Source organism: Rhinolophus sinicus, chromosome 14, assembly GCF_057876585.1.
Source record: "Rhinolophus sinicus isolate RSI-liver-muscle chromosome 14, RSI-T2T, whole genome shotgun sequence".
NCBI classification, from domain to species: Eukaryota; Metazoa; Chordata; class Mammalia; order Chiroptera; family Rhinolophidae; genus Rhinolophus; species Rhinolophus sinicus.
Genome location: NC_142514.1, coordinates 124,845,544 through 124,869,556, shown reverse-complemented (window position 1 = coordinate 124,869,556; position 24,013 = coordinate 124,845,544). Strand labels below are relative to the sequence as shown.

Genomic DNA, 24,013 nt, shown 5'->3' with positions numbered 1-24,013 from the left:
TTAAATGTAGCAACACCTATACCCTTTTGAAAATGAAAGATTCCTCATAGTTGAGCTATAAAGTCAGAATCTGATCCATTTATTTAAAGGATCTGTCACTCAGATGCAATTTCAGTCACTTCTTAGGGTGGTCTTTTACTTTTTTCCTCCTTTTATACGTGTAAAAAGGAGATAGGATCCTCCCACCCTGCTCTCATCTCACTGATGTCTTTAGAAAAGCTGGAACCAGACTCTGATTACAGACCTTTGTTGCCACAAAGACACAACAGATTGTGGTTAAGGAAGAATAAAGAGCCTTAACTATGAATAACTGAATTCTTTTCCTCTGATGGCTAATTTTTTATTCTCTTATACCTTTTACCTTTCCAAAAATGTGGCAAGATGACATCTATGTAGATTGTATTGAATTGCAACTTTCAGAAGACTGAAACGGTAATACCTCATAGAATCCTCAGTCACAATTCAAAATGTTTGGAAAAGCAGAAGTTGAAGTATACTGTCAGCAGAGGGGGAAGAAATTGAAATTTTGAGTAATCTGTCTGGTCTACTGATTACACTCTGTAACAAAGAGGATGTGCCAGCCCTTGATTTTAGTCTCTGATTTTCATTCATTTGGGGTCCTTTCATTCCACAGGGTTTCTTTCTGGGTAGCCATGGTACTTATGGTCTGAAAAATAGCAAAGAGCATTTTGTTTTATTATATGGTGATGTCAGATGCAAGTAATTGGATCCTAATTCCCACCTACAGCTATCCAAAGGCAAGTGAAGGACCCTACCCAGAGCTTCTTCCTAAACCACAGTTAAAGGTGTGTGTGTGTGTGTGTGTGTGTGTGTGTGTGTGTGTGTGTGTGTGAGAAAGCCTATTCATTAAGGAACACATGATAAAGGCATGAGAATAATAAAAATGAATGATCCAGTCATTAGATAAGAATTTACCTGCTTGGTTTAATTCTTACATAGAACTACTGAAAATAAGCAGTCAGAATTCTCAGTATATTTCAGCCAGCTTTTTTAAATTCAGTGAAATTAGTTCTTGATATTCGGGAAGAATAAACTTTGTTTTACATTAGAAAATGCATTCCCCACATAACAGGATTCCAGGAGCCATGCAGTGTTAAGAATTGCTCAGCTGTGTAACCGCGCTAAGAAACCTAGTTCTTCCACCGTGCTGTCATTGGTGTCAGGACATCCAGAATCTGGAATCCCTCGTGGTTCTAAGGCCACCAGAAACAACTAGAACTACTTATTTCCTTGTTCACATTGACATAGGGATGGGGGAGGGAGGGAGGTTGCCAAGAGTCAGAGGCAAATAAACTTGATGTCCTATAATCCCATAAAAAAGATGTACAAAACCTATGATCTTTTATTCTATAGCATTTTGTGAGAAGTATGGATTTCAAGGATAAACAGGACCTTGAGAAATTCTCTGGGCAGCCCTCCAAAACCACACAAATGTATCACTCCAGATAGGTTTAAAAACATCCCATTTTTATGAGGAAGAATTCTATAATCACCTTATAAAAAGAGAAATAAATAATACAGATTTCTTTTGCCACGAATTTGATTTTCCAAAAGAAGGGCATTCTTTTAAAACACCAGGTTCCAACACAGCCCACATGATGTCATTAAAATGGCAGCATGAGGTGAGCCTCTGTAAAGCTCCCCTGGAATTTACAACAAATTGAACAACTATAACTCCACAAAGGACTCCCTGCACAGTGGATAGGAAGGCTAATAGGCACACTACTGAAATCATCTAAAGGTGGGCAAATTGCATGCGCCAGGGAGGAGGGAAGGGAGGAGTGCAGAGATAGGGTCATAAGGACATGTGTGCTCCAATGTTCATTGAAGCTTTATTTACATATAATAACCAAAATATCCTTCGATAGATGAATGGATAAAGAAGTTGTGGTATATATACACAATGGAATACTATTTGGTGGTAAGAAAAGATGAAATAGGACCACTTGTGACACCATGGATGGATATTGAGATTATGGTGCTAAGCGAAATAAGTCAGACAGAAAAAGTAGAAAACCATGTGATTTCACTGATATGTGGTATATAAAACTGAAAACAACAAAAGAACAAGACAAACAAATAAAGGAACAAAAACTCACAGACATAGGAAATAGTTTAGGTGTTACCAGAGGGTAAGGGGGAGGAGGGCTCTAGAAGAGGGTAAACGGGGTCTAATAAGTGGTGATAGAAAGAACTGATTCTGGGTGGTGAACACACAATGTGAGATATAGATAATGTATTACAGAATTGTACACCTGAAATCTATGTAACTTTACTAACAATTGTCACCCCAATAAACTTTAATTAAAAAAAAAAAGAAAAGCACCAAGTTCCACGGGAGACTAGGGTGGCATTTAAAATGGCACCATAATATTGATGATGCCATTTGGAATTTTTAGACTGACTACTTTCATATACAGCCCACATGCAGAGCTTTTTCTCACTTCCATCAGCTCTTCGTTATTTGTAAACATGCTTGTCTCTTCTCGATGACAAGCTCATGAAGGGACAGAGACCATGTTTTCATTCACCTCCATATCTCTCTCCCCCACAGTGCTTTTGCATTGCAGGTCCCCAAGAAGTAATAATTGAACATGCAATACATTTCAGATGGACAATAATGAATTCTGATATAAGGTATTCTGACAGACAATACAATACTTTCATATTTGAGCTGGTACCTATGAATCTGTGAGTCTGTCATAGCATCAGCCTGGATTTCACAAAGAGCTGTATCTTGTGAGACCATGCTGTCACCCACAGCTAAGTGACTTTAGGAAAAGCTTTTGACCTTGCTGAGTATCTAATGGGATTAATATTGCTTGACCAATGTCCCTAGTCAATTTGTTGGGAGATTCAAATGACATTGCAGATATAAAAGTGCTCTGAAGGAGTGGCATGAATGAGGTGGCTTCAATATGTTTACTGTAATGGGTTAGGGACCCAGAATATGAAGGCTTCCTGTCACTCTATGGTTTTCAATAATAAATCACCCTGGGGGCAGACCCATCAAGCTCAAAAGCACCAAGAAAAAGTGCTGAGACTTGAGCTGGCTTGAAGATCTAAAGTGTGTTGGGAACAGCTGTACAAGAAGACAGGCCATCTCACACTCAGCCTGCCCTGGATTGCTGCCCTGTGATGTGTCCTGGGCCCCTGACCATCACGTTTCAGCACCAAAAGGACCAGCATCTGGATAACAGCTATACATTATTGCCAGGTAGCCTTCAGCTGCTGCTGACAAACTGTCCTGATGCCTCATGTGATCTTTTAGTTTGTATAATTTTTGGAGGTTTCCAGGGAAGGCTGTGAGCCTATATGTTGCAGTGATGGGTCTATTCACTGGAGCCTGGAAACTGATAACTCTTGATGATCAATAGATATCCCCTTTGCCTTGAAGTCTGTTCAAGAATCATTTTTTATCATAAGCTTTCTGCTGAGTTTTTTCATTCCAGTAAAAATCTAATCAGTTTGGGAGTTTCATAAGCTGGTGCCTCTTTCTGCCATAGTACAATGCTTCCTAGGGCATTCTCCATATATTTTAGTGAATTAATTTTTTTCTTACATTGGTTAAATATTGGAGTCCCCGACATGTTCCTTTAACAAAGCCAGAAGGAAATGAAAGATGCTCATTCACAAAGTTACAGGTTTAAGTCGAGAACGAGATTTTTCAGGACTACTAGAGCAAATAACTAAACCTTCCATGAGTGTGCACTCTGGTGTTAAATCTCACCAAATGCTTGGCAGTCTCTGCTGCCTCTCACATATCCTGAAACGTGGTTTGGGAGTATTTCTCCCAGAGTGCTTTTGCCGTAAAGTAAAATTAGTTTCAGCTTCCTGCTAAAGAGACATTCATTCTTCATGACTCACTTTTCTCCCTTGCTGCCCACCAGAGATCTCAGAAGTTTTCACACATAGGTACTTGTGGACCTGACCTGGGAAGACAGTTTTGGGAGGAAATAGAGTAGAACTGTCCTGGCAATGTCACGTCCTGGTTCACAGAATGAATGGGGCGGGAATATCTGTTAAGCAGAGGGATGACTCTGGGACATGTGAATGCAGCACAGACCATGTTTCTCTGAAAATAAGACCTGGCCGGACCATCAGCTCTAGTGTGTCTTTTGGAGCAAAAATTAATATATGACCCGGTCTTATTTTACTTTAATATAAATATATTATAATATACTTTAATATAATAAATATAATATAATGTAATACAATATAATACCGGGTCTTATGTTAATTTTTGCTTCAAAAGACTCATTGGAACTGATGGTCCAGCTAGGTCTTATTTTTGGGGAAACACGGTAGTAGGGAGTCATATATAATCGTCATAGTAACACTGAGAATAAAATTCAAGATTGGAAAGTACCGTCTGTAACTACTGTATTATATTTCCACCCAGCAGATAAACAGAGTGCATGTCAGCGGTCTTTCGTTTCAAATGACTTTTCAATATTTTTGGCTGGGCAGAAAGATTAGTTCTAGAGTTTACAGATGCACAACTGAGTTATAAATTTTTAATTGACTCTTGGGGGCAGTGTGACTGTCATTTATCTTCCATGATTTAGCACATTTAATCTATTTTGCTTTTGACAGGGGCAGAAAGTTCACCAGCCACTGTTTTCACATTACTTAGACCTGGTGATGGGGGCCTAAGGCAGAGTGATGAGAATGTTCTTACTTAGCCCTCTGCTTCCACTGTTGAAAAAGTGAAAAGCTAAGAATCGTTTGAGGCTTCAAATGGAATTTAAACAGATAGAGTGTTCACTGGGAACAGAGTAAAAGTTGTAGGCTTTAAAAAAAAAACCAAATTATTCTTTCAGGTGATTTTTCATTCTCTTAAGTTACTAGATTTCTGAATCTATTTGATTTCATGGCCAAAAGTTAATTTGGCTTTTTCCCTCTTATCTCTGGGAGAAGAGATTTAAAAAATAAATAAATAAAAATAAATGCTTAAAAAGAAAACTGTTGCGTTCTTGATTTTGCAACACTCATTCAAATTTTCAAGAATTTATGACAAAAGGGGTGCTAAAGCACCCGTGTGTTTTCTTGGTTTACGTTCTTTGCTACAATATTAAGATTTCTAGCCTTTTCATTTGATGGATAGGTTTTATCTTTTATATTTCTGATTAGTTTCGTTTTCTGGATAGAATGTGGAATTCTTTCATTGCTAATATTTTTCATGTATGAGTTTCCATATCTTTGGCAGTTTACTTTTCCATGCATTGCTTTCATTCACCCTATCCTAGGTACTGGGAATGGAAAGAGGAAAGACACAGTTCCTGCCTTCAAGGTACTCACACACAATTTTAATGCAGGCTTATAGATGGTTTGATAGGAATGAACATAATTCTGAAGGAACCCAGAACAGGAACATGGTTTAGACTTGGGATTGGTGTGTCTGTCTTATATTCTCCTGTAATGCAAGAATTAGGTGAATATAAATACAAATCTAATAAATTTGCTGAATACACATACATGATAAATAGTTTGTAAATATTGCATATTGATCGTAATGTTTACCCTCGAATTTATCTTGCTGAATCTATGAATTCTACTAAATTGATCTTTATTTAAAACTTACATATACTCCCTTTTGTCTTGTCAAAGTAATTAAGATACTTTAAATATCTAAAATGAACCATCTTTCTCTTTTAGTAGCTGTATCCTGAGACATGTTTCCCCAGAGACTTTAATTTTATTATGTGTAGAGAACAAATCCTACCTGTTGTGTAATGAATACGAGAGTAGACAGGATTTTTAATAGCTCTGTTAATGGGCTATTAAAATGTTTGTTTCCAACCAATGGGATATCTACCTAATTTATCCTAATTTATTGCTAATCTAAGATCCTTGCTATGACTCAAAATTAAAATAGCATGCCGTTAGAAGTAGGAAACAAAGCAGGATAAAAAATTCCTTCACCAATGCAAAGCCTTGTTCCTGATGCCTCTTATGAAAAACAAAAAGATCAGATGTTAATTTCGCATTGATTATGTATTAGAACACTTTCCTGATGCTGTTTATGTAGTGATTGATGTGGCATGGTCGTCACCCTAGGGAGCTTACAAGCTAGTGCAATGCAAGGGGGGTATTAAGGAGGACAGGCATATAATAATTAGATATGTGATGAGTGATGTGTTCGTGTATGAATAAAGTGAAGTGAATCATGAAAAGAAGTGATTCTACCTAAATGTGGTCTCTGAGGAGGCATCGTGAGGAATAGACATTTGAATCAGGCCTGGGAGGATTTTGGAAGAACTACAAGAATAAGGGAGTAAAGGGGCTTCCAGCAGTAGGAACCCCCAGTCAAAGCTGCAAAGGCATAAAGTACGTGCTCCATGTTGGAAGAACTAGTAGACTGTGAGCTCCCTATGGGAAAGAAGCACATCTTGCTCACCACTTTACCCCGTGTCTACCACACTGTTCATTGTAAGCACTGGAATATGTGTGTTGAACTAAGTGACCTGATTGTGTGATTAAAATTTTAGGTATAGAGTGCATAGAAAACTCAAGGCTGAGCATAGCCCAGTGGACAAGCTGTATCAATACTAAAGAATCTTGTAGGTTAACATTGAGTATATAGAGTTTATACTCATATCCTGCAAGTTGACACATCCCGAAGTATGTTCCTTGAAGTATCACCTCTGTAGGATGTTAATAAGCATTCCTCAACAAAAGGATTCTGTTGTCAGATAAGCTTGCTTGAGAAACATTGGTTCAAACAAACTTAAACCAGCTTCTTTGCTTAGACTTTCGCTAAGCCTTTACTCTGATTATGTGCATTGTAAAGTCCCAAGAAAGGTCTATAATATTCTTCAAACTTCTAGGATCCTGGATGGACTCTCTCTTTTAAGGCAAGCACCTTGCAAGACTGGTGTTCTCCATGACATATTTTGTGAAATCTCCCCAAAGCAATGGGGAGACATTAAGGACCTCTCAGCAGGGGATTGACATCATCTGAGTATCATTTTAGAAGATTCTCTGGTCTTCTAAAGAATGAACTGAGAGGGCCCCACCAGAGGCAGGGAGACGAGGTTAGAGATAGGTGCAACAGTTTAGACAGGAGATAATGAGAGCTTGACCCCAAGAATAGAGAAGAAAGGACCAAGAAATACAGTTGACATATCAGAGGTAGAACCTGTCAGGGCTGTCATCAGAGTTACACAGGTTGTGCCCCGGCCGAGTGGGTCACAGCACACCGAATCCGGCCCGCACTCTGTTAGCCAGCTGACATCCAGACATAGGGCTGCATCCATCCTGAGGAAGGCCTACTTCTAATTCATAGCTAGCACTGTCCCTAGGTAATAACTGATGAAATGTGGGAGGAAAGCGAGAAAAGCATTCAAGATGACGCATATGTCTTGTTTAAATGATTCTATGGCTAAAGATGTCTTTTTTTTCAAACTTCTTTTAATTCTTCTAAAACCATAATATGTGCAGTCATAATAGGAATAATGAATGTGCAACTCCAAGTCTCTGCCAAGAGCTACAGTTTATCTCTACTACACATTAAAATCTACATCCTATCATTACAGAGAGATTTCTACCAAGACCTTGAACCGAGGGTTACAAACCGAAATGTCTACAGGGCCCACTCAGGCATCATTAATGAGCGAAGTGTACAGCAGGCCGAGTGTTCATATATTAAACTTATAGGAGTGTATTTCACTTACAAAAAGAAATGTGCTCTGTTTTATTTGTCTTTGAATATGCAGTCTTCATCTATTTTTTACAACCATTTTTTATGGGAATATGAATAGTAAGAAATAATTTCTCTATTCCAAGAAAGTTTTCTAGACAAGATTGATGGTGAATGACAGCTGACATGGCTGCAGTGTTTGGAACACAATAGAGAGTGGTGGTCTAGTTATTCTGATTTTTCAGGACAAGCTGGGAACTTGAATTTTTACGTGAAATCTCTCTAGTTTTAAATGTTGGCAAATTTTTTTACAATACACTGTATGGGCAAAACAAAAGAAAACGGAAAAGCATATCTCTGGGCCACCAATTCATGATTTATACTTAGTCCAATGAGCTATTGTACACACATGGGCCTAATTTGTTTTTGTTTTTAATTTATATTGGGGAACAGTGTGTTTCTCCAGGGCCCAACAGCTCTAAGTCATTGTTCTTCAGTATAGTTGTGGAGGGTGCAGCTCAGCTCCAAGTCCAGTTGCCATTTTCAGTCTTTAGTTGCAGGGGGCACAGCCACCATCCCATGCAGGAATTGAACCGGCAACCTTGTTGTTGAGAGCTCGTGCTCTAACAAACTGAGCCATCTGGCCGTTCCTCTGGAAGCTCAGCGGCAGCTCATTGTCTTCAATCTAGTTGTGGAGGGTGCAGCTCACTGACCTATGGGGGAATCGAACCCGGCAATCCTGTTGTTCAGAGCTCACGCTCTAACTAACTGAGCCATCGGCAGCCTGGCCTAATTTTTGTTTTTTAATTAATAGATTGGAAATTCATATTTTTTAAGAAGTCAAGGTGTTAAATGCCCTGCAAATACATGTTGAATTACTGAGGGAGAGCAGAAAAGCCGTGTTTCCTGAGCTAATAACTAGAACAATGTCTTTATTTTTGCTTCAAGTCTTTACTGTGGGAAGAAAGACAAAAAAAAAAAAAAAATCTGGTGCCTGGTGAAAGCGTAGTGCTTAAACCCAAATAGCGTCATCAGTGGAGGTAAAGCATGAGAGTCTGCCAGGAGAAAAGTAACATCAATTGTGGGGTCCAGCGCTGTGAAATAGGGGGAGGCTATGAAGATACTCTTCCCATTGTAATCCACACCTGCTGGATTCTGTTTCTCAGAGAGCGGAATGTGGAATAGTATATTGACTAAGGCCTTGATGTCAGGGGAATTGGGAAATAGTGCAGGGGGATTTGTCCTAGGGCTAATATGATGTCACATCTTGGGTCGTGGCAGAACTTTCTTAATGGCTCACATGTGAGCACATAGATTGGACCCATCTGTTTGAAAAGGGGAGTTAGCACATGTGTGGTAATCACCATCATTCGAAAGAAACTTTGAGGAGGTGTTTAGTTCCTGCTGATAGGGAAGATTAGAATCAAGCAAGTTTTATGAATAGAAAATGATGAGCAGATGAGCCTGGAAGGAAATGGAAATGTGATGAGATTAGTAGCTGATGTATACCTCTCTGCAGGGGAAAAAAAAATTTTTTTTAAAGGCTTTAAGGGATGTCAGGCTGGGAAATACTTTATTTCCTGAAGTGCAAAGAAGAGATTTGGACAAAGCTGTAATCTTAGCAGCTGCTGCCAAAGTGAATTGGTTGAGGATCTTTCTAAAAATCTGCCATTTAGCAGTTGCTGCGTCTAACACTGGTGAGAAAAAAGATGTCTTCATTACCCTGAAATGCAAGGTTCACACGTGCCCTCAACCAACAAATATTTATTGAGGACCAACTATGTGCCAGCACTGTGCTGGCTCCTGCAGTGGCTCACAGGCTTGTGGGAGTCACCCTGCAAAGGACTGGACACAGGTGCTCAGGAGGGCTGTCTAGGTGCATTGTGAGTAGGTTTTACCCTGAGGCTCCCCAGTAATGTGGCATCTTTGAGGAAAAAGAAAGATTACAAAAAGGAATGCTGTGACCCCAAGATCTAGGTTTCATGGTTCCATGGATCGTGGAGTACCTTTAATTTGTGCCTTTTAAAAAATAACACTTTTTTTTAAGAAAAAAGAACTTTCTCAAAGACAGTTTAGAGTAAACATTCATCAGATTAATCTGGATCCCCAAAGATTAGCAATTCAAGCATTTAGTGAATGGATTTTCTTGTTTCCATGCGGTTGTAAACGGCCTTCCCGATAAGGAGGGATACACCCCTTTCTTTTGAGGTCTGTCTCCTAGTTTCACCTCTTCCCAAAAGGTTACCTACCTGCGTCCCTATCTTGTTTCCTTCCTCCCCTTTTATCCTTCCCTACCTCACTCCATACTTTAATCTTTTCTTCTTCCTTTTCTTTGTCCTTCCTCTCGTCTCTTTCTTCTTTCCTTTCATTCCGAATTCCTTCCTTTTTCTTATTTCAGATGAAGACTTTTCCCTAATAAAATAAACCATTCCCTAAATTTATTCTACCTACTAAGTATACATCTCTGGAAATACCTGACTTACTGAAACTTGAAATAGCAGGGATACAAGTATTTCACAGTCCAGAGAAAATGTCCTTCAACTGTCCCTAGTAGATAGCAACACAGGATTGGGAAGTCAGGATGTAAGTGACCAGAACACCTACCCATCCCCAGCTGATTTCTTAATGCCAAATTATAGGTCAAATAAAATAAATCCCATGTAATAAAACCCGGAGCAGATGGTTTAAAGCTAGCTTATTTCTCTTCCTCCATGGAAAATATGGGTGATGGTACAGGCAAATTTTAGTTCAATGATTTCACGCCTCAGAAAGTTTATCTTCAAAAGTTGCTCTTCCTTGGAGGCCTACCCTTTAATTTACTGTTTGCGCATAGTTTTCTTTCCAGAAAAGGCTAAAGCACTTGTGTTCCCAGCAATGCAGTAACCTGACCCCATAGGCAGGCAGACCTGAATTCCAGCCCCCACCTTAGTATCAGCCCCTGGGTATTCTTTAAGAAGGTCATTTCTCTGTTTCTCCACTTGTAAAGAGGAGATAAAGTTGTTTTTAACCTCTCTGATCTCTGGGAAGGATTAAGTGTTTAATGTTTGTAAGACATTTTGAAGATGAAAAGTAAACATAAAAAGTAAACATAACATCTACTCTACACACATTTCTTTTTTTTAGAGAGATTAACATTCTGAAAAATACCTAAATTAAAGCCTCTGCAATATAGAAATCACACAGATGAGAATTCGTGAATGCAGGTCTCATTATGAATACAGTGCTGAAAGGGCAGCTTGGAATTGTGGAACCGATGTGTTAGAAAAACTGAGTCTATTGCTAGTAATATGGTGTTGGGCTATGCAGCTCATCTGTCTAGACCTGTTTTCTCATCTGTAAAACTAGTGGATCGAACCAGAATATCTAAACTCCCACTCAATGTTGAATTCTCCTAATGCCTAGTGACTCTGTGTTTTCCTAAGTAATAGAGGTAAGGGAAGGCAGTTTCCCTTCGCTCTGAAGTTCTTCAGTACATGTGTGAATATGGTAGGGGTAAGAAAAGACTCAACAGTGGGTCCCTTCATCTTTGGGCCTACCTGTGTGGTGACCAAGAATGGAGACATCCAAGCAAACATAAATGGTGAAAGGTGTGCTATCCTCAACTGGTCTTGTAAGAAAATAGTGACAATAGATAGGCTTCCTCACTGAAATTAATGTTCAGCAGCCACAGCATATAAACTCCTACCTATTGAGAATGTGTCCTTTGGATCCAGTGATCTTCATAATGTTTATTGTTTCAATATGCAATCAGATCCAAGAGAAGGGTGACATACTGATATTTTTAGTAATTTATTACAGGGCTTCCTAATCTGTTTCCCATTATAGTGCACATAGAATATGATAATATTTGTACCATATCCTTAGGTAAAGAGAAAGGCTAGCCCCAGCCAGAGGTGACTAGCCCTGGGGTCCAGCTATAAGGTCACACTGATCTTCCCAAGACTTACGAGGATCAGTGTTGCTGCACATCCGTAACTTACTTGTCACGTGTAGTTGGAAGCTCTGCCTTAGTTGAAATGGCTTTATCTTTAGATTTCTCCCTTGCGCAAAATCTATTAGCTGGGCACTGAGACATTTGATAATGAGAGGGAGGGAAAAAATAAATCTCTTTTGATCTTTGTCTTCTGCTTTACAATAATTATCAGGAGCTACAATAGCTCATAGCAATCAGGAGACACAGACCAAGGGCACAAAGTATTTGAGAACAAGAAAGAGTATTGCCAACATAGAGAAAGCGCTGTGGCAGCCAAGTGTGAATGCAGAGATACTTGCTATTTGGGGTGTGTTCAGCCTAGACACTGGCAGATGGACCAAAAGTAACAGCGCTCTGGAGAACTCCATCTTGGATGTGCTGAGACCACATCCCTCCTGCCATGTGATGAGTAAGCTGTTTGTCTACTGTGGCGTCCAGGTAAGGCTGGCAGAATGGAGTAGCCACAGCCTACGTGCCATAGACTCGCCGTCCTTACTAAAACTGTGGTGCTGAGGCCAATGAAAGGGCATGTTCGAACTGTATTCGGAGCAAGGAAAACGTGGCTGCACTCAGTAGTTGGGGCAAGCATTTAGGTGAGAGGCCGCACAAGGTGGCGATTAGGGGCGCACTCCTGGGACCAGGTTAAGTCCACCTTACTTCATCTTTCAGTGCCTCTTTCTAATCTGTCACATGGGGCTAGTCAGCTCATGTACACCCAGGACTGACCAGAGGACAAATGAGTTAACATGTGTTAAGCACATAGCAGAGGGCCTGCACAGAGTGAACACAAAGAGCGTGAGCAATAAGAGATAACTAAGACTGACGACCCCCAGCCCCTTCTTCCTCCCATCTCCTTTATCAGGGATGAGGGTAGAGCAGATTTTGTGAGAGAGAGTTGAAGATATAAAACTGTAACAAAATAATAGAAGAAGATGTAGCTGCACTCCATAAATTTGGCTCTCAAGCCTTGCAGAGCTGGAAGAAGTTGCAGTCGTGACCCACACCTGGTGGCAGTTTTTAAAAAATTGAGCAAAACAGGAAAGGTGGGCGAAGACTGGAGACAGTCAGCAATGGTCCCAATTATCAAAGGAGGGAATAGCTTGATTCTAGAAGCCCAGCTATGAGCTGGATTTTGATCCAAAGCCACATTTGGGGAGAGAATTTTACACAGATGGTTAACAGATGCTTCTACATAGGCTGCGCAGGGTTAGGAAAGGAGCATGAGCTGTGACGCCAAACCGACAGGTACAGACCCATCCATGGTTTGTCACTTATAAGATGAGTGGCCTTGCAAAAGTTACTTAACTTCAGAGCCTCATTGTCTCCAGCTGAAAAATAGAAATGGCAGTGCCAACTGGGTTCCCATGAAAACTAGTGGCGATGGAAATGATCATGCAGAGGACGGAGCAGAGCAAGCATGCAAAAAATGATATCAGGATAACAAAAGAGGCAGCTGAACGTAAGATTTAGACAGAGGTCAGCAAACTTTTTCTGTAAAGAGCCAAACAATAAATATTTTATGCTTTGTGGCCCATACAATCTCTGCTTCATCTGCTTATCTATGCCTTTATAGCAGCAAAGCCACCAAAGATAATGTGTTCATAGATAATATAAATGGGCATGGCTGCATCCCAATAAAACTTTATTTACAAAAAACAGTGACAGATTTGGCTATAGTTTGCTGATTCCCTGGTTCAGAGCCAAACTGCCAGATTAAAACAAAGCTCTGCCGCTTACAAGCAATGACCTTGGACAAGTTCATAAATTCAATTTCTTTATCAATGGGTATAATAATAGCACCTATCTCATGACATTTTTTTAACAAATATGGGAATTAACAGAACAATTGAAAGAGCATGAGCTGTGCCTCTTACAGTGAGTCCTTGATGCACAGTAAGATTTTGACACCTGTTACCCATTCTGATTACCCCAACAGTCCCGAATAATCAAGATCTCCAGTAAGATGAAATTTAATAGGGACAAATGTAAAATCCTGTACTTTGGCCCCCAAAAGAAAACCACACACTTACAGTTTACTGCTTTTCACCGGAAAAAGACTAAGTGGTTTAAGCCATTCGTATTGCAGAGCTCTGCGACAGGGCTGCCATCCAAAATAAGTGGAGTCACGGACAGAATAAATCGATGTGAGATTGTCTCTAGGACAGTTTACACAGATCTGAGTAAGTTTGGTTTGCTATTCATGTGTCCTGCCCATCATATTATAAAAAGGAAGTTGGTATATAACAAAACATCCTGAAAGAGGTAACCAGTATAATGAATAGCAATTCATTATATATAATGAGTCACCTACGAGAAGATTATATAAATTAGAGTTTTTCAGTCTGGTGTGAGGATTCTCAAATATACTTAAGTATTTTATGAGGAGGGTAATTTTAAAATGCCCCCCCCCCCAAATTACTTAACCCTCCTCTCAGAGAGGTGGGGCTTATGATCTCTCTCCTTGAATCTGAAGTCTGAGACGGTTAGCGAGTAGAACATGGATCAAGTGATACTGCGCCAGTTTCTGGGTTCAGCCTTAAGGAATTGGCACCTGCTACTTTCTGTCCTTTAGGTCTTTTGCTCTTAGAACCCAGCCACTATGCTGTGAGGAAGCACAGGCCACACAAAGAGGACGCTTGTAAATATTGAGGCTGTTGAGCTCAGCCCCACCTGAGGTCCCAGCCAACTGCCACCATCACCAACAGACATATTTGATGACTACAGGCTCAGTACCTGTGACTGATTGCACAAGAGACTCCAAGTAAAAACTGCCCTAATGCGTCCCTAGAACTAGGAGAGATAATGAAAGGATTTTGTTTAGTCTAACCTACCTGGTTTTGGGTTATACTGCAATAGATAACTGAGACAATGCAAAAGAGGAATTTGACTTTTTCTATATAATTACAAAGAGTAAAAGTAGTCTTTGAAGCTACAGGCAGTCTAGGCAGGTCGATTGAGGCTCAATATTAAGAGGAGCTGTGTGAAAATTAAACCTATCAAACAATAAATGGGCTGCCTCATAAGGCATTGAATTCTTCTTATTGAACGTATCTAAACTGTGGCCAGATGATTGCAGGTCTGGGATAGTATAGAGGATTTGAGGCATGACAGAGGGGTGAATTTTATGGGCATCCATGTATATTTATTGGTTGCTTTATCTCCCAATTTGCTTCGAAAAGAATTTTGTAATTAGAAGGCACTAGATGATTTTTCCTTAATTCACTTAATACATAGTTATTGAATGCTTACTATATCCATTGTTGTAGATACTAGGAATACATCTGTGAACAAAACGGATGAAATTCTGCTTTATGGAGCTCATGGTCCCATAGAGGCAGACATGTAATAAGTAAGTGTACAAGTGAAATAAATATAATATGACACATAAAGATAAAGGATCAAGGACAAATAGAAAGCAGTTGAAGGAGATATGTAGTCCCTGAAGAGAGGTTTACAACTTTAAATATAATGGCCTAGAAAGAACCTTCTTTGATGAATTAATGGTTGAGGAGAATGACAGAATTGAACTCCCCATCTTAGACATAATTGAATATATTCTTAGTCACTCTTATAATCACTGGCAACTAGGCAGTGGACAAGACACAAGGTCTCAGTTGTCTGGCAGCTTACATATTATGTTCTACTACAAGGAGAGAGACGACACAAATAAATACATCAGACAATTTCAATGAGTGAGGAGTGTGGCCTTCCACAGCTGCCACAACTCCAGGATTCTCAATGTCTATCTATTGTTGGTCCTATAAAGCTTTTGCATCATCCAGGGGCAAACTTAAAAACATGTAATTTTGTCATCATAACCCATCTGGCCAGGTTGACTGTCTTCTGGTTCTTCCTGGTATTCGTAGACCACAGGGTACCAGAGGAAACTGAAATGGACTGTGCTGTCCTTTCAGTGGTACTGAGCTATTTGTGGTCCCTTTTGTTCACTGTAAACAACTAAAGAAATTAATATTCTAGCCTTTTGATTAATTGCCAGACCACTGATTATTGATCAATGATGAAAGCAAAATATCTAAGTTTGAATGGTTCAGTATTTTCTTGTCAGGTTGTAGCAAAGCAAGAAGTCTCATGGATAGTTCCTAAACAATGGACAATTCCTTGCATCATTAATGAAAAATGATGCAGAGGAAGAGCTAATGGGGATTTATCTCCATTAGTTTTGCTTCGATCTCCAGTGCTGCTTCTCCTTCCATATAGGCTAATTCCTCATGACAGGCTGAGGCCTAGGGCAGCATTAGTATGAAATCTAAGAATCTGATGGAAACATCAATGATTAATATTCCAGGTACAAAAATGTCTGCACACATGAGTGAGTCTAGAGAAATGCTGACCTTAAACAAATAGACAGCCAGATAATTTCTCCAGTAAAATGTGTTTATTTGGAAACAACAAAGAGTTGTAATTTGGGGCATGCAGTCTAATGGTGAACCACATACAAGTCCAGAGAAACAAAGGAGAGGAATGCACTTTTATGGACCTGGGAGGCGCTGTGGTGAACAAAGTGCCCATGGGAGGAAACTCAAAGTTCGAAGTACAGTGACTTTTTCATTGGCTGCGTTATGGCAGTCTTCCATTGGCTGAGCTGTTACTGGGCAAACAGAAATCTTTTCTTTCTCCTGATGAGGTAGTGATGTGGTCTCAATTCCTGTCGGAGATGCAAAGTACTTTTCTTCCTATTGGGATCAGTAGAGTGCATTGAGTGACATGGACGTGAGAGTTCTCTCTTTCTAGCCTCCCAATTTCACTTTAAATGCGGTTTATGTTTATTAATCTGCACAGAAACAATAATGGAAATTAAGACTTTGAGGTTAGCAATGACGTAGTTCAGGTCAGCAAACATTTATTAAGAGTACACCAGGTTCCAGGAAAGAGATAAAAAAGACGCAGTCCCTGCCTTTGGTAGCTCACAGTGAACTGAAGGAGCCAGACACATGAATAAATCATTTCAGTAGATTGTAGATAAGGGGCCAGCACAGTTTTGGAAGTGGCTAGAAACCATTATGCCTAATCCTCGGATTAGTAGTGTTCTCAGTGATGTAAGTTGGGTATGAACCCCAGAATACGTGGTTAAAATTTTGTCTATCTTTACCTGACCCTCATTCATAGAATCATATAGGAAGAAGCACTTGAAAGATAATATTATATGTTATCAGTCTTTTTATTTCTTACCGATGAAGAAACAGAGACCCTTCAGTATCTGAATGTGCTCTCCATTTATTACATAAGGGAGTGTTCAGGGTAAATTTTTAATTTCATTCAGCAACACTTATTTGGCACTGAGAGCTGTACCAGATGCCAGAACACAACAATAATAAGAGACAGTCCCCGATCTCAAGTTGCTCAATGTCTAGAATGATTGAGTACAGACCGACAAGCAAACAGACACTTAAAAATGTAAGTGATAATTATATCCTGGAGCTATGCACATAGCGGAGTGGGAACATGGTGATGACGCCTACCTCAATCTTCAGGAAATAGGAATGGCTTTGCAGAAGGAATGTTTGAATCGAAGCTTCTAGAATGAGTCAGGTGTATTGCCCGCAGAAGGCATTCCATGGAGACAGATATCTGTGCAATGGAGTGGAGGTGTAAGAGCATGCATGACATACTCTGGACCTCCCCGGCTCAGTGTAACTGAGCGATGGAAGGAAAGGAGCAGATAGTGATAATGTGGTGATAATCGAGGCCAGTCAGATCCCCGCTGTCAAGGAGCCCCTAAAGAATGTTATGCAGGTCATAGGTTTGAGGAAGAAATAACACTTTACCACAAAGATGAAGGCTAGAGACGGGGAGACCAGGAGACTAATGAGCTAGTCCAAGCAAGCTGCAAATAAGGCCGGTCTGTAGGGCAGTGTGGCCGAGGAGACTTATGTAGGGGGTGCACGTGTGAGGTTCCGGCCTCCAAGGTTAGTTGGATATGGCTGGTTAGACAGAGCCTGGATTCTAGATAGATGCCCAGGATTGTGGTGTGGACCAGTGTGTGAGTAGATGGTGTCATTTATTGAGACAATGAAAATAAAAAAGGCAGAGGTTTGAGGGTAATGATTTCAGTCTGTGATTTGGGGGGTGTTGCATGTGAGAGGTGCAGAGAGTAAATTCCTAGTAAATAGTGGAACGTGTTGGTTTGGAGATGGGGAATGAGGCTTAGGCACAAGAGTACACACTGGGGAATTATCAGCATATAGGTGGTGATTGAAGCCAGGGGTAATGAGATGGAAGAGTTATGAGCAATAGACAGGAAAGGCAGCGTGGGGTGACGTTGTAAAGAACCTTGAATGAGCTATGAAAGTTTTACAAGGTGAGATTGCTTTGGCTAAAGAGATTATCCAAGTAGGACCTGAATTGGAGTCTAATTCATTAAATGAGCATCTGTGGAGCATGTTCTATGTGGCTTGACAGGCGTGAGAACAGTAAAAAAAAGGGCAAAGTCTGTTTTGCCCTTATGCAGCCTATCAACTTAGGTTGGAGAATTATGTATGTAGTTCATTTCCACAACATTAAATATTACAAAAGAAAAATATAGGGCAATTTAACAGTATATAATTTGGGAGGGGAATAGAAGAGGGGGCTAGCATTTGCTTTGTCTGTGGGGTCAGAAGAGGCATCCCTGAGGAAGTGGCATTTCAGCTGGACCTAAAGAATGAATAGGCACAATCCAGGTGAAGGGATGGGAAAAGCACTCCAGGGAGAGAGGATGGCAGATGCAAAAGCCCTGAGAAGGAAGGCTGTGTGTTCAAGGACCTGAAGGATGCCTGCATAGTCTGAGGGAGCAAGAGAGCTGGGTACTTGAGGTGAGGTGGTGACATACGTGACCCCACCCCCATAGCATGCCAGGGAGCTGCTTCATGAGCATGTGCAGCTGCCACCCTTCCCTGCTTGCAGACACATCTCAAGGACCTGGGTTTTTCAATCCAGATTTACTCCAAAGGAAGGCATTTTTGCAATAGCAGAATCCTCAAATGAGTGGTGAACCACAGCCGAGAGGCTCTCTCTTTTTCTTGGCAGCCACCTGGCCCTGAATCATCACCAGCGCTCCATCTCAGCGCTCACTGCAGGGCAGTTATTGACAAGCACTGAGGAGGTGATTTTGTGCATGGCAAAGGCTGTGAGAGTTGTCTGGATTTGGAAAGAGGCTGTTCAAGCAAGAACGAGAGGCAGAGGAGTTGAGCAGCCAAAAAATCAATGTGTTTAGGTCAACACAGCTCACCTGGGAGTATAACATTTTAGTTCAGCAGCAGCAGAACGTGCCTCTTCAGAACTCAGTGTGTCCAGGAATTAGCTCAAGAGTCAAAATCCAGCCTTGGCACATATTGGCCCTGACGTGTTTCTTTTGTGAAACATAACAAACCACTTGGGAAAATAACCTTGGAAGGAAACTTGATTGACTTTTCAAAGGAAGCAAGAATGCCTCTGAAAATTTACCTTAACTCTATTAAAGCTGTCCTCCTAGGCAGCTTGTAAGAGAAAGTAAACTAGATCGCAGTTTCATTTTTCTAAAAACCCTTTAATTTATTTTCCAAATTTGGGGACTTGTTTTCTGTTATTCCTGTCAGGTTGCTTTATTAGGGGAAAAACTGGTTGACCGACTGTAATTCACCTTTATTTTTCTCCTTTTGATGCCGCGTGCGTCTTCATGTTACTTCCAGTCTCCAAATACCTATTTTAAGGTAATAAGCTGTCTTATTCCAGGACATGATTTAAAGATTAAATATAGGTTCTTCCAGGTTTTGCTAAGCAGAATTGCCAAAAGTTCAATATTTGGCTTAGCACTTAGTAACAATGGTACCTCTGTGCCTCTGTTTTCTCATCTGGAGAATGGGAATAAATAAACCTGCTCCACTTACTGAAGAGGGTGTTTTGGAAAGTAAATGAGATAATGCACAGAAGAGGCTTTATATATGGTGTCACCATCCACCTGTTAAATATGAATATGATAGTAATTATCATCACTATGAAGAAGACTGTTCACAGTAAGACTCAAAGACTTTTTATATCTGACATGCAAACTTTATATGAGAGTTCTTCATTTCTCCCTTCTCTCTCAATTTTCATAGACATACATAAGAATAGTATCTCAGAGATACGGGAAGAGGTGTCCATCCCCCTCCCATTTTCCAGAGAGGAAAAAAATTATTTTGTGACTGTTAAACACATATTTTAACTGTCAAGTGTATTTCTAACCAGCCATTAAAATTCTGACGTGTATATCACAGTTTTCCTTTTGTTCATTAACAATGTAAAAATCACAAATTTTACATGAAGATGGAAAAGAAAGACAATAAAATGAATATTGAAACCATTTGGATGGTAATAGAGTTGTCCAAGGATTAGAAGAAACACCTATGGCTTAACATATAATAATGGTTATGTTGTTTTGTGCATCGGTTGAGGGTGCCGTATTGTAGGCCCACTAAGTCTGTAGAAGTTGGCACATTTTGTAAAGTCAACCCTATTTCTTCTCCCTCTCCATTCCACATCACAAGAACTTTGCCTTCCTCCTACCTTTTCAGCAGTGTTTTCCATTACTCGATTTGTGGCATTACCTTGCTTCTATGGATGAACTATGAAAAGTGATTCATTTGACATGAATTACAGGAATAAGGAAAGTTGAGATGTTCTAACACACTGAATAGATCTTTTGTAGGGTATCATAGGAAGGAGTGGCAAGAAAAGTTCTTCTCCTTTCTGAATGTAAAATGTTTTCTCTTTCAAATCTCAGGTGACTGTAACAGATGGCGGTTCCTCTCCGAAACAGTCAACCATTTGGGTGGTGGTTCAGGTTCTCGATGAAAATGACAACAAGCCCCAGTTCCCAGAGAAAGTCTACCAAATCAAGCTGCCAGAACGTGACCGGAAGAAGAGGGGAGAACCCATTTACAGGGCTTTTGCATTTGATAGAGACGAGGGCCCCAACGCAGAAATCTCCTACAGTATCACAGATGGGAATGATGATGGAAAGTTCTTTATTGACCCTAAAACTGGCATGGTTTCTTCCAGAAAACAATTTACAGCAGGGAGTTATGACATCCTAACGGTAAGTTTTTTCCTGAACCTCCATAACATTAATGGGGGGGCAGGGAGTTACTCCTTTATTCATGTATATTCCTTTGAACAATAAATCTTTGAGTAAAAAGTGCAGCCACACAGCTGTGGAAGGCTACCTTCTGTTTCTGCGATATTCTTAAATAATGATGTCATTTCATTTGGTTGTGTCCTGTCAGCAAACCCCCTTTCTCAGTCCATAGCCTGCTCCATCATGTACTCAACCATACTTCCTGTGTCCCTAAATCCTTTCAAGGTACTGCACGTAAATGTAAACTGTGGGTAAGGGAATCGCAGAGTGGCATATCCCACCCACCATTCAACATCACTCAACGTGTCTCCAAGACTTCCCCAAGAAAACAACTCTTGTAATTGTTGACAATGTGATCATACATGAATTTAGCAGTGTGAATTGTGAGACACAAATCAGACTATGCTTATTCTGTAAAAAGTGAAGAAGAAAAAAAAACTTAAGTAAAAAGTGAGTACATTTTTCATTGTTAGAAAATTAAAAATAAAAACAAACATGAGCACCATCTCAAACAGAGACTTAAACTCCCGTATCTATGGTGCCAGCCTGCTCCTCCCCACCCCCAACCGCATTAAACATGTAGTGCCTATGCCAGAAAGAGGACTGCTCATCTTTACAAGTGATGGGCACTTTCCAGGGTCCCAATAAATGTCAAGAGTTAGTGCCATCTGCCATTGTTCTCTTAGTCCTCAGCCTTCTCTGCTGTATACAGTCAGCCCTTTATTATTGTAAAGGATGGTCTCTGACCCTTGATTTATCTTTTCACTCCTATGGTCTGGACTGGGGTTCCTTTCCTTTTTCAGTAATGTATCCAGAATAGGGGGCATAGAAAAGAAGATAAAAATCTACCCCTGTTTCTACCATTGAAAGCTCTGATGCAAGACTTGCCAATGGGAATCTTTGAGGAATGGATGGACTGTGGTAGATGCTCTTGGTGCTCCACTCAGATCCCCTTTCCAGGGTGGTGCAGCTATCCCCCCACTGCTGTGAGTGTGAGCTGCTAAGGGCTCATAGCTGCCCTCTTCTCCACAGTCATCCTTGACTGAACTTCTTGACCTAAGAGGTTCCACACTTCCACCCCAGCCCAGCAGGCTGCAGCCAGTCACTGACTGACACTGGATACAAAAGTTCAACCGCCTTGCGGACCCAACTCTGTAGTGTACTTAATGACTCCAAGCTCCCTGTGGGGTCAGGCTGAGCTTAGATTTTAGCTGAGATTACATTCTTGCTTAGCACCTTCCCCATATGTCCTGCTTACTTCACTTCCTCCCTCCTGAAAATACTTCTGCCTCCTCCGAAACCCCACCTCCCCCCAAAAAAACACACAAAAAAGCACATTTGTACTCAAATCCCTGTCTCAGGCACTGCTCCTAGAAAACCTGACCTAGGACATCTGTCTTCAAGGGTCCTCCATTTCACAGGAATTTTCCCGGGCAAAATGATTATCCGTGAACACATAGCATTAGGTCCCGATGAGTTGTCACTGTTTTTAAAGGCTGTAACTATTAGCCATGCACTTACAAATGTTAGTTATTAATGTCATATTTTAAAATCCTTTAGTGTGTTTTTTTTCTGTCAGTGGTGTCTGCTTGTTGGGCTTAACTGCTTGTTGGACTTCCCCTGCTTAAGTCCAGGATACCATAGCAGTGAACCATACACATCTGGGCAAGGAGACATACTTTCCTCAGCTTTTATGTCAGAATATACAGAAGAATCATTAATACCCTCTCCCTACCCACTACCTTCAGGAGGCTGTGCTTCCACCAAGAGAGTTCTTTACCCCTTCCGTTAGCATAGGTGAAATGTGCAAGGCTTCTGCCTTTCCCATGTCAGTCCCATTACTCTTCCAGAGTCTATGTGAGTGGAATATTCCAGAATAAAGCAGAAGGAAGGAGCTGCAAAACATGACCATACACACACACACACACACACACACACACACACACACACTTCTGTGTATACACACTTCATTCACAGTTAAGTAGGGATTCGTAATGAACTTTATTTCCTTTCAAGAATCACCCTCAGAGGTATAAGGACTCAAATTAGCTATTTCTACTCCTGTAACTATCATTCATGACTATAAAACACTAGAAATTGTTAAGTGCAGCATTTGTTTTTCAAGTTTTTACACCACTGTAAAGTTGGCGGTGTTCAAAATCACCTTCTGGTGAATGTGGTGTGGGGTCCCCATGTGACCAAGTTGTTTCCCCTCCGATTTCTGGGCTCATTCTCCCCAGATCTCTGCTCTCTTCCCTTTGCTGACACCGTGATGAGGATGGACGCTCAGCCTAACAACATCCACGTGACCAGGCTCCTAGCTCTAAGACGTCTTTTTGTGTTCTCTCTGTGCATGAGTAGATAAAGGCAGTGGACAACGGACGCCCACAGAAGTCCTCCACGGCCCGCCTCCACATTGAATGGATTAAGAAACCACCCCCTTCACCTATACCTCTGACCTTCGATGAGCCATTTTATAACTTCACAGTCATGGAAAGTGACAGAGTCACCGAGATTGTGGGGGTGGTGTCTGTGCAGCCAGCTAACACCCCTCTGTGGTTTGACATAGTTGGTAAGTTTGAGTCCTCCAGAGTTGTAGCGGGCAAAGTAATCATGGACTGGAGCAGCTAGCAACAACAACAACAACAAACAACAACAACAACAAAAACCACTAATGATTAGTGCTAAGATTAAAAGATGTATAGTGCTGGAATGCAAAAGAGCCAGTAAAATGAGTAATAGACCTGTGCTTTTGTTCTGATTCTGTAGCTAAGCTGAACAGAAAGTGCTCTCTGGCTGGATTTTCCATAGTACGTTATTTACTGCAATCTTAATGTCTTTCTGTGTGTCATTTAAATTCTATTGTCACACTTGGCTAATCTCATTTCTAAATGTATTGATGGTACTAGACTTGCTGTCCTTCATTTTTCTCTTTTTCTTCACCTTTTTTCTGCATTCTGTTCTTTTTTTTTTTCTGCTCCCGACTGCCCTGCTTCAAGGTGGCAAGCATGCTCGAGAGATGTTCTATATTCTACAGACAGCTTGTGGGCAGAACTGTTCAACAGAAGGTACCCTTAGTGCAAACACATTTGCTAAAATACAGCTATCCAATCTGCCTTTTACAGTTTTTTTTAAGCAAATTAAATTACATCTTTCATAACTGCCTGTGACAGGCTAAAGTACAGCCCAAAGATTTCATACATGCCTCTAACAGCTATTGTATTACTTGTATCCGGTGACTCTTTTGTTTTGAGGTTGATGGGTTTTGGATTTGGGGATGAAA

The 24,013-nt window shown here is 40.5% G+C and overlaps 1 protein-coding gene across 6 annotated transcripts in view; it reads left to right on the top strand.

Annotated features, from left to right (window-relative positions):
• The window catches only part of FAT3 (FAT atypical cadherin 3), a 634,277-nt gene that overhangs the window by 483,447 nt on the left and 126,817 nt on the right, over window positions 1–24,013 (top strand). For 4 of the 6 annotated variants that reach the window (XM_074335616.2, XM_074335615.2, XM_074335613.2 and 1 more), the window contains exons 5-7: window positions 20,377–20,691; window positions 23,092–23,302; window positions 23,730–23,798. In XM_074335616.2, coding sequence (XP_074191717.2) covers window positions 20,377–20,691; window positions 23,092–23,302; window positions 23,730–23,798 — 595 coding nt within the window. The remainder of the gene's footprint in view (window positions 1–20,376; window positions 20,692–23,091; window positions 23,303–23,729; window positions 23,799–24,013) is intronic. The other 2 variants (XM_019737552.3, XM_019737551.3) reach the window with 1 other exon arrangement.